At 36.6% G+C, this 12,045-nt stretch overlaps 1 protein-coding gene across 9 annotated transcripts in view; it reads right to left on the reverse strand.

The window, feature by feature from the left end:
* HOMER1 (homer scaffold protein 1) overlaps positions 1–12,045 on the reverse strand; it is a 164,901-nt gene that overhangs the window by 99,900 nt on the left and 52,956 nt on the right. For all 9 annotated transcript variants that reach the window (XR_002522606.2, XR_004183755.1, XR_004183757.1 and 6 more), the window contains exons 2-3: positions 6,202–6,358; positions 279–410 (exon numbers count right to left, since the gene is read on the reverse strand). Coding sequence is in view for 2 of the 9 variants with exons in the window: in XM_021939497.2 (XP_021795189.1) it covers positions 279–410; positions 6,202–6,358 (289 nt within the window). In the remaining 7 variants the exon portion in view is untranslated. The remainder of the gene's footprint in view (positions 1–278; positions 411–6,201; positions 6,359–12,045) is intronic.

The raw sequence follows: 12,045 nt of genomic DNA on the forward strand, positions 1-12,045 counted from the left end.
TGAAGTGATAATCCCCACCTTTTAATTCCTATCATACAGACAATTAACCACATAAATCCTTCTCAACCAATGGTAACTGTTTTTAATGTGTACAATACATTTTCCAAGTGACAGTAGCATCTAATGATCTCTTGCTTCTTGCTCTGAAGTCACTACTGTTGTTCTGAGAATATTAAATAAATTTCTCCTATATTTCATACTCTCCACTTGGTATTACATATTTAAGATATATGACTTGAAGATGAAGATTTTCATTCAAATTTTATGATTTAACTCACTTTTGAAAGATGATGCTCAGAGGAGAATCCCAATCCATAAACGGTGTTTGCCCGGCTATCAGCCCACTGGCCAAACTTCTGAGATGTTTTAGTAAATGTCATGTTTGGGGTGATGGTACTATTTATTATTGCCTAAAAAATAAAGCAAGTATCAGTAACCAGCAAAAAATCAGCAAACAGGCATTTAAATACAAGACCATTCAGTTACATAGAAGCTTAGGATGATCAATAAGCCACAATGTTAAATACATAAAGATAGTTACAGAAATAGTTTCTGGCATTGTAAGTGATAGTGTGGAAATATGTTAACTAAAATATAAATATGATGACACTCTATCAAAAATTTCAACATTTTACACTCAAATAAGTTTACCTATGATCCAAAAAATGTCAGAGTTTTTAATGTGGTCAGTGTTTTCCTTTTCAATGTTTAGAATCGATATTTATTAATTTTGGATGATAATCACTAGAAGAAAGTAGGCCTTAATAGTGGTTTATTTAAAAGTAGGGTACCACCCTCTAAAGAATCTTTCAAAAATGAAAATATACATAGAAAATATGACACTGATTTTCTTCTTCTTCTTCTTCTTTTTTTGAGATGGAGTCTTGCTCTGTCGCCCAGGCTGGAGTGCAGTGGCGCAATCTCGGCTCACTGCAAGCTCCAACTCCCAGGTTCACGCCATTCTCCTGCCTCAGCCTCCTGAGTAGCTGGGACTACAGATGTCTGCCACCATGCCTGGCTAATTTTTTTGTATTTTTTTGGTAGAGACAGGGTTTCACCATGTTAGCCAGGATGGTCTCGATCTCCTGACCTCGTGATCCACCCGCCTTGGCCTCCCAAAGTGCTGGGATTACAGGCACGAGCCACCGTGCTTGGCCGACACTGATTTTCTAAAATCCGTAACTGAGTTTTCTTCAAGGTGATTTACCTGAAATACATTATGATACAGAAAAGACTTGCAATCATTTAGTACTTTTTCCCTTTACTCAAGGAAAAAACAAACTTCTAAATATAGAGGTATTCCTTGCTATACTCGGGAGATTGGTTCCAGGACCCCTGTGTATACCAAAACCCGTGCATACTGAAGTCCCATAGTCAGCACTGCAGAACCTGCATATACGAGGTCAGCCCTCTAATACTTGGTTTTCACATCCTACAAATACTCTATTTTTCGATCCACATATAAGTGAACCTGCATAATTCAAACCAGCGTCAAGAGTCAATTGCATACTCATTGCTTTTCTCATAAAGTGGTATAGATTCATGATGTTGAGAATTGCTATCATTTTTGTTTCACACATAATTTCTTAGAAAACTAGTATTTTAGCATGTTACTAAATATTAACTTTGGTGATCACCATAATAAATTTCAACTATCATAAAATATTAACTCATTCTCTCTGCTAATACCATAAAAGTGAGGGGGAATCATTTTTTTAGTCTAATGCACTCCAAATTTAAGATTAGAAAGTGATTCCAATAGTAATAGCTAGATGTTAACAAATCCATAAGCAGTCATCTACTGAACTCTTATATGTGGAATGAAACATCAAGCATTTTCTGAACTAAATTTGCTTACCATGTAAGCATTTTCTAAACAAAACTAAATTTGCTTACCATGTGAACAACAGTATAAAAGGAAATATTTAAGGATATGCAGGTATTGGAGAAGTCATAAAAATGAATGCATGACACCTGTCCTACTATTAAAAAAACAGTAAAATAGAGTGGCCCCTTCCTTTCTCTCAGACAGAAGATATGTCCACTGTAATTATATGAGAGCCCTTATCCTCAATTAAGTCTTTTTACCTCAGACAAAATTTACATATTCATACTTATACAGTTTCCTTACCCTTCAGTTCAAAAACTGCTTTTCTTAGCATGTCATTTGGGATCTGTAAAATGTGGCTAATAACTGCTCTAACTTGAACGGCATCAAATGAAGTCATCAAATGAAAGACTAAATAGGAAATCATTTATTAACAAATGGTAAAGAATCATTCGTTTATTAAACTTTAATTGAGTACCTTTTAAATGCCAAACACAGTTCTAAAAATTCAAGACACAACAAGAGGGGCAATGTAATTACAGATTACAGTCTGGAATAAGAGGAGTCAGTAAACACACAAGTAAATAAATAACTGACCAATATAATTTCAGACAGTAGTAAGTACTGTGAAGACCAAGATGTGAAAGAGTGAAAGGCAAGAAGTCAAGACTGGTAGGCACTGCCTTAGATTTGCTGGTCCTGAGGAGGGCACGTCTGAACTGGGATCTCTGTGTTTTCTAAAAGACAAGGGCATTTTAATATGTGACCCTAATAACTCAAAAGTGAGTCAACAACAGGTTTTATAGGTATCTAAGAAAACTGACCAATGTGCTGTTAGTTGGTCACTAAGCCCCCTCATTTTAACTATTTCAAATTAACTTCTTTCTGCTTTGACGAGTTTTCTTTTAATCTCCATTCTGACCCTTTCCTTGTCTCTGTATTACTTGTTCTTTAATGAAGAAAACCTTAAAATGATAGATGATCCCACACTTTTAAAAAGCTTTATTTCTTAGCTTCTTTGAGTAGAATGCATTTAAAAGAAAAATTTTAGTTCTTTAAAATAAATATGTCTCTCAACCCTGGAGTTCTAGTCCTTTTAAGGAAAAGAGGTAGAAATGCAGTGTCATTACTACCTCATGTACGCATCACACAGAGTGCCCTGATCCTGGCCCTTGACCATGCTGAGGTCTCTGTAGCATAATCAGAAAACCTTAAAGCAAACTTCATATGCACAGCAGAGGGTTTAAGTGAGAACAAGTGCATGTTTTCTAGGCAGGGCACTTAAGGGGTTTCCAACTCAATCAGGAAGAGCAGAAGTGGGGGGTGAGATGGAGAAAACACTTGTTTAGCTGAGTCAAATAAACCACTACTGCTGACTTAAAAAACAACCACTCCTGTAGGAACTGCAGCAGTTAATAGCATCAGTTTAGAAAAGTAATTAGAAAATGTGATAGAAAATATAACTCTGCTACAGAAGATAGATTTTGTTAAAAGAATACAAAAAGCTTTTCAAAAGACATTTATGATTCTAATAATTACAATCAGTAATGTATATTCAGAAATGGAAAAATGCAAGAGCAACATTTCATATCGCTTCAGTGGGAAGAACACATGAGGATTATGTGTTAATCACTAAAATTCCTTCCTTTAAAATAACTCAAAGTATTTTAATCTGGTGAAGGTTAAGTTAGCAAATGAAATCTATTTAATCACTTCCATATGGTTTCTTTTCTTGGCCATTGCACAACTCAGTTGATCTTTATTTCTATACAATATTTAACCCTCCTTTCTAATAAAGGAGGATTGTTATCTTTTTCTGTTATCTCTGTTAACCCTCCTTTCTAATAAGGGAGGCATGTTATCTGTCATTTGGGCCCAGAAACAAAACAGATTACAGAGAACTCAAGGTTCAAATAAGGGAAAAGAAACACTCTAGAGTCTCAGGTTATAATATTTAGTATCTGTCAAACTTCACTAAACCAGACAGTTACAAAATATGACAAAATTATTCTTCACTAAATAAAGCTTTACAGAAACGAACTATTTCTATTTCTCAAGTCTTTTAAATCCTCCAAGCAAAAATGAAAAAAATCAATTATTCAAGTAAATACATGTTACTTATATACAAGACACAAAGTGCAAATAGCCCTTGGGGTCTTATAATCTAGTTAACCTAGTTAAGGAGATAAGGAATGAGTACACAGAAAAATCAGACAAAAAGTTTAGCATTAAATTAAATTATCTTTTATTCCCTACATAACACTAGCCAATAATCGCCTGATACTAGCATTAATAATAGCAGTGAGTGTTTGTATTGTGATTACTATGCACACTATGTTTTTGCCTAAATTTATTTACTCTTCACAACAACGCTATGGTGTAATGACGTACGTATTTTTATTCACTCCTTTTTACAGACGAGAAAACTGAGGCATACAGAAGTTGTGTTTTTTTGTGCTTCCCCCCGCCTGCCCTTAAGAGACAGGTCTCACTCTGGATGTAATCATAGCTCACTACAGCTTTGACTTCTTTAGCTCAAGGGGTCCTCCAGTCACAATACCCTGAGTAGCTAGGACTACAGGCAAGCACCAATACGACTGGCTAATTTTTTTTCTATTTTTTTTTGTAGAGATGGGATCTCACTGTGTTACTCAGGCTGGTCTCAAACTCCTGGTCTCAAGTTATCCTCTTGCCTCAGCCTCCCAAAGTGGTAGAATTACAGGCACAAACCTCAGTGCCCAGCCCTGCATGCAGAAGCTAAATAGTTTGCTCAAGATCAGATGGTGATATGGTTTGGCTCTGTGTCCCCACCCAAATCTCACCTTGAATTGTAATCCCCATGTGTCAAGGGTGGAACCAGGTGGAGGTAATTGAATCATGGGGGGAAGTTTCCCCCATGCTGTTCTTGTGATAGTGAGTCTCACCAGATCTGATGGTTTTATAAGCATCTGGCATTTCCTCTGCTTGCTCTCATTCTCTCTCCTGCCGCCCTGTGAAGACGTACCTTCTGCCACGACTGCAAGTTTCCTGAGGCCTCCCCAGCCATGTGGAACTGTGAGTCAATTAAACCTCTTTCCTTTATAAATTACCCAGTCTCAGGTATTTCTTCATGGAAGTGTGAGAATGGACTAATACAGAGGGAAAGCAGATGGTAGAAACAAAAATTCAAACCAGACAGTCTGGCTCTAAAGTGTGTGCACTTAACCCCTTCATTTAATTGCGAAAATTCCTGGAAGTGGAAAGGCCTCATGGCTTTCAGAAACTGAAGACCTCATCTTTCTACACACTTTAAATCTAGAATCTTAGAATCTGATTTTTCTTTGGAATTTCTTTCTCTAAGTGAGTTCTATGAAGTTCATTGATGATAAAAGGATCCCCTGTCCAGGCGCAGTGGCTCACGCCTGTAATCCCAGCACTTTGGGAGGCTGAGGCAGGCAGATCACGATGTCAGGAGTTCAAGACCAGCCTGGCCAACATGGTGAAACCCTGTCTCTACTAAAAATACAAAAATTATCTTGGCATGGTGGTGCATACCTGTAATCCCAGCTACTGGGGAGGCTGAGGCAGGAAAATCGCTTGAACCTGGGAGGCAGAGGTCGCAGTGAGCCAATATCGCACCACTATACTCCACGCTGGGTGACAGAGCAACACTCTGTCTCAAAAAGAAAAAGGGAACCCCCCGCCAACCCTTCTGAAGAGCACACTATCCACTAAGCACTGATTTAAGTGCTTTGCAGATATTAACTTATTTAATCCTTACAACTACCAATACTGAGTTGAGAACAGTGAGGCTCAGAGAAGTAATCTGCCCAAAGACAAAACACTCAGTAGATGGTGGAGTTGAGATCTGAACCCAGGCAGTCCTTGCTCCTGTTACATTATCTGCCTCTCCTAAAAATAAAATAGGATTTGTCCTTATACTTTCTCTTCAGAGAAGAAATGTCAGCTTTAGTATTGACACTGACAAACTTCATAAGACATAGGGACTTTGATCTGCTACTAGTCTATAGCAGTATATTTGAAAAGAATTAGAGCTCCTAGAATTCTAGACCATGTCTATTCTGTCCACCACTATACTGCTAGTACCTGGCATAATGCCTGACACATAACAGATATGCAATGAATATTAAATAAACAGAATGACCTCAAATTTGTAGAATATTTTGGCATGTAATATAATAAAATGGTTAATCAAAGTAATTTAGTGGACAAAACATGTTGCTACCTTAATAATCAGTTTTGTTTCTTAAAAGTTTTAAGAACTCGAAAGGAAACATTTTATATTAATGAAGATAAAATCCTCTAAATAAAACTAAAATGCCATACTGAAAAAAGCAAAAACAGCCAAATCATTCAAAGTAAACGTAGCTTACCTTTGAGCCATCTAAACTGATTATCCTATACACATTTCTTGTGCTGTCATAGAAATAAGACACAGTAACTGCATGCTTGCTGGTGGGTACCCAGTTCTTCTTTGTGTTTGGGTCAATCTGGAAGACATGAGCTCGAGTGCTGAAGATAGGTTGTTCCCTGCAGGGCAGAAAAGAAAATGATGAAATGAAAGCAGCCATTTTTATTTTACTAGACAAGAGAACATGAAAACTGCAAGGATGATTCTGCTTAATCAACAATTTCCACATACCTGAAAGAGAAACTTTCAAATTTGCATATTCTAAGTATTCAGTCATAAGGTTTCTAAAAACAATTATAGTCTGTCCTCATTATTTGAAGATTCTGTACATGTGCATTCACCTACTCACTAAAATTTATCTGTAACCCCCAAATCAATACTGTGGCACATTCTTAGTCTTTCATAGATACACACAGGGCAGTGCAAAACCATGCGTCACCTGACGTGGCACATTTCCATCTGAAGCTAAACAAAGTGACATTGCCTTCTTGTTTCAGCTCTCATACTACATACACAAGTGTCCCTTTTGTGGTCTATTTAGCACCATGTTTTTCACATTTCACACTTTGTTGGTGCTTTTACTGTTTAAAATGTCCCATAAGCATCATGCTGAAGTGTTCCCAGATGCTAGCTGTTCCTAGGTGCAAGAAGGCTGTGATGTGGAGAAAATATGTGTGTTAGATAAGTTTCACTGAGTCATGAGTTACAGTGCTGTTGGCCATCAGTTCAATGTTAATGCATTAACAATATATATTAAGCAAGATGTCTTTAAATAGAAACACATCTAAAACATGGTTATGTACTGATTAGTTGATGAAAATGTCGTGAGCAGAGGCTTGTGGGAACATGACACAGTATTTTTCCCTAAGAGCAATGGTTCAGTACAGTATTTGCTTAGTGTTGCTAGCACCTTCATGGAAGATGTGAATAATGAGAATAAACTATGCTCTGCTAAAATACAAGTATCTTATATTTGACCCTTACAAAGTTAATATTTTTACCCACTTAAAACCACATTAAAAACCCATGTAAACATATTTTACCCATCTAAAGCCCAGAATAATCTGGGAATAGGTAAAGAACTTACTGGGAAAACATACATTCACTATAATCTCTACTATACTTAAAAGTCTATGGAAAATAAAGTTGCTGAAACCACAAATATCTCTTACTTAGATCAAGTAAGGCACTAAAGATACAGAGATTTTTAAAATTACAAAGAACAAAAACTAATAAAAAATACTTACTTAAAATATCATTACAGAATTCTTTATAGTATGAACAAGCATGAGATGATCTATATATATGGAAGCATCATAATTCAAAAATTTCCAAGTTCTGAGTAAAAATTATCTTGGAAGCAGCATTTATCAAGCTTTTTTTTTTTAACAGCCCAAATAAAACTCATCTCTTTCATTTCACTACACATATTTCTTTTCTAAAGCAGTTCAAGGTCATAAAGAAAATTTTAATTGGTAATATTTAATATTAAGTAAATTAATTTTAAAATTATAAATTTGAAGAAAGGAAGGGTAAATATGGAGAGGAGAAAAATTAGAAAAACAGGCAAGGCAAATATGAGTCCACGGCAAAATGGCTCTTAAGGTTAATAAGAGGTTGGATGACTCCTTATATCCATTTCAACCCTTAGAGAGTTGTGTGAAAGGGAGGTACCTTCCCTGTAGGTAATCTGGCTCTTTCCCAGTTTTATTTCTGGAAACCTCCTATACAACTTTTCTTATTAAAGAATCTCTCTTAAAAGAAAGTGATATATTTTGTGCCACTCCCTAAAATATGAAGTGGTGCCATTACTTCTTGTTTAACTGCCATTATATATGGATTCATTTAATAATTATTAACAATCTGGCAAAGCACTGTACCAGGATAATGAATTCTGAATTGGGAATAGGCCTTATTCATTCCCTCTTTCCCCATCCTCAACCACTGACTTTCAGTGAGGCTGGTGCTATAAGCTTGGGTTATCTTCCAAAAGCCCTGCAACCCCTATTTTTCTTTTTTCACCTTCTAGTTAAAGTCTGAGGTAAAAGTACTGTTGGTCAGGCTGAGAGTGGTTACTTACAAGTCACAGGGACATCTAATCATACACAACTCTATTAAGGCACATAAGGAAGGGAGGTAGGACACTATTCTTTACTAACTCGATTACTTGATTTTTTTGTTGTTTTCATTTGATAGGGGTTAAATTTGCTAAATTCACTAAATAACACAAGTTGGTGATTATAGGAATGTGTTCTAATAAATGTATTTTCTAAAACAGTAAATTAGTTATTAAGACAATAATATTGCTTTTGCAAGCTTTCTACAACCAATCAACAAATCCTTACCAATGGAAATGCAATGTTTTTAGTATGGTAAAGACTTTCTACATCATATTGAGTCATACATTTAATTAATCCACACAATTTCCTTTCAGAATAAAAATCTTTAAACTAGCTATCTTATAAGCAAATGACATTTGAATATCAACTAAGTACATAGCTTTCTTCAATTCTCTTCTGAATAGCTGGTTCAACTAAGTACATAGCTTTCTTCAATTATAGTTTAAGATTTCTGTGGTCAAAAGCCTGCACTTCAAAGTCTATATGATGAAGACTAGGGAAATAATTTTCACTACAGATACAGGGAACAGAATTCCTAGAAGTAATGAGGATGTTACTGCATCTGACAGGGCATACTAATAAACGATTCAAACTTTTATTGAATATCTATTATATGCCAAGATGTAGGATCCAGATGGTCCCTGCCCTTGAAAAATTCAATTTGGTGAGAAAAGATGGGTATGTTAAAAGCAAAATGCTCTCCACTATGATAGATTCTCTAAAAATAAGTAACTGACAGCTATGATAGAAAACGGATGCCTAAACAGAGTTTGAAACAAACTGTTGCACAGTGAGAGGAGGGCTAAGTACACTGGGTAGCAAGAACCTTAGTACAGGTAAGTATGAGTGCCTTTGAAGAATGAGGCTAGAATGAAAAAAGAGAGAATGAAAAAAGAGAGAAGACAGTTCATGAGGGTGTCTACTGAAAGCTATTGAGAGATTATAAGCAGGGAACAGTTATTTATTTATTTATTTTTGAACAGATGGGTTCTCACTATATTGCCCAGGCTGGTCTTGAACTCTTGGCCACAAGCAATCCTCCCACCTCAGCCTCCCAAGTTGCTAGGATTACAGGAGTAAGCCACTTAGCTCAGCTTCAGCTTTGCATTTTAGAAAGATAAATCTGGGCCACGTGTGGTGGCTCATGTCTGTAATCCCAGCACTTTGGGAGGCCAAGCTGGGCAGATCACTTGAGCTCACAAGTTCAAGACCAGCTTAAGCAACATGACAAAACCAAAATTAGTCTGGTGTGGTGGTGCACACCTGTAGTCCCAGCTACTTAGGAGGCTGGGGTGGGAGGCGGAGGTTGCAGAGAGCCAAGATCATGACACTGCACTCCAATTTGTGTGACAGAGTCAGACCCTGTCATATACATGCACAAAACTTGGCCGCAATAAAAAGAAGGTGGATTGGAGAGAAACACTGGACACAGGGAGACTAGTCAGAACCTTACTAAAGGACTGCAAATATTAACAAATAAAGAAGATGGGAGTTTAGGGAATAGGATGAAGATGTGATAAGGGATTAAAGGTAAATTTAGGAAGTAGTGTCAGTAGGTAAGTAATAGATTGGATATAGGGCAGTGGTTCTCAAACTGGGGTGATTTGTTCCTCGGGACATTTCACAATGTCTGGACACATTTTTGGCTGTCACACTGAGGGAAACTGCTGTCGGCATCTAGTGGGTAGCATCCAGGGATGCTGCTACACATCTACAATGCACAAGACAACTTTCCGCAACAAATAATTTTCAATTGTGCCAAGGTTGAGAAATCCTGATGTATAAGACAAAGAAGGAATTTGAGTCTCCTGAGTTTCTAGTTTGGGTAACTGAAAAGAAGACAGTGACACTAGCAAGGATGGGACACAGAAAGTAAAGTCTAAGACTGGGGAAGTGGAAGGGGAAGATGAGGTCAGTTTTGAAGGAGTTCAGATGCCTACAGGGTTTGGATATAGAACTCTTGGGTCAGGAACTTAAAAACACTAGTTTGGAGCTCAGAGAAAACCAGGCTGGCATGCAGAGTTTGGGGAATCACCAGATTTTATGATGGGTATGTTTCAACACTAAGCATGTCCATAAATTTCATTTAGAAAAAAGGTGTAGAAGAAGCAGTAGAGAAGCTATATCTAAAATCTTTAAGAGATTTACATATACCTGAAATCTTAAAAAGCTATCTTAAAAATCTAGCTCTTAATCTCTTAAAAAGACCTGTAATGCATTTGAAATTGATTGTTCCAAGTGTCCAGGTATTAAAGCTAATATCCTTTCATAAACTGTATAGCACTCATAAAGGTTAGACACTACTTTCTTTACAACAATTCACACAAATACTAACTGGATCAAATACCAGCATTTCCCAAAGTGTATTTATATTGAACAACAGTCTGAGAAATGAATGTTCCATGTTTAAATAAGTTTCGCAAACACTACGTTACATTCTAAAACATTTATAATGTACATTAGTATGTTAAAGTTTCTGAGAAGTTCTGCAGTAAAGAAGCCAATCTAACACCAAATAATCCAGCATCTGGCAAATTATTTGACCTCAGAACTCTTTCATGTAATTACTTACATCTCCTACGATTTATATTTATGGCTATAATATGAGAATCAAAATCAAAAGACAATTCTGAGGTAAATATCTCACTGAAAGTTGGTCTGTGAGACCAACTGAGATGGATAGTTTACCATCTTTACTGATATTACTAACTATATTTATAATATAAAATTAAAGCCTTATTCAGTAATGACTACAGTATTATTTCTTAAATGGGTACTTGTTAAGAACACTCAAAGTATCTCTTCTAAGAAACTAAAAATTATTCCTAAAAAATTACTCTAAAAATCAATTTTAAAGACAAATAGATCCATTACGGGTGCAGTGGCTCACGCCTGTAATCCCAGCAGTTTGGGAGGCCAAGGCGGGTTCAACACTTGAGGTCAGGAGTTCAAGACCAGACTGGCCAACATGGTGAAACCCCATCTCTACTAAAAATACAAAAATTAGCCAGGCACGGTGTAGCGTGCCTGTAATCCCAGCTACTCGGGAGGCTGAGGCAGGAGAATCACTTGAACCCAGGAGGCGAAGGTTGCAGAAAGCCAAGATCACATCCCTGCACTCTAGCCTGGGCAACAGAGCGAGACTCCACCTCAAAAACAAAAACCAAAAGAAACCAGAAAACCACAACAGTTCTGGAATGCTTTAAACTAGCTTAGAGCAGCAAAACCACACACACACACACACACACACACACACACACACACACACACACACTTTAATCATAGAGCACCATCTATTCGGTAACTTCTTACATCAATAACCAGAACAATAAGCAATTCAAACTACTTTACTGATGTAAGAATAGCTTACTGGAGTATTTTTCTGTTGATTCATAAAATAATTCTAGGAATTGGTGTAACAATAATTCTCAAGTTCTTCATCTTGAGCTACAACTCTGTAAAAGTACTACATACAGTGATGGATGCTAAAACTTACTATGGATGTGGAAAACTGGAATAATGTTAAGATAACCCCGAGGAAAAAAGTAGTAAAATCAGAATTTTATTTTAAAAACAAGACTTACTCAAACTCCCTAGAGCTGACATAAAGAATTACTACACTTAGCTCTCAGGCATCTGCGCAATAAGAAAGAAATGAGGATCATAAAAAACTAGAGCAAAATAGA

The sequence above is a fragment of the Papio anubis genome, chromosome 5, assembly GCF_008728515.1.
Source record: "Papio anubis isolate 15944 chromosome 5, Panubis1.0, whole genome shotgun sequence".
Classification (NCBI taxonomy): Eukaryota; Metazoa; Chordata; class Mammalia; order Primates; family Cercopithecidae; genus Papio; species Papio anubis.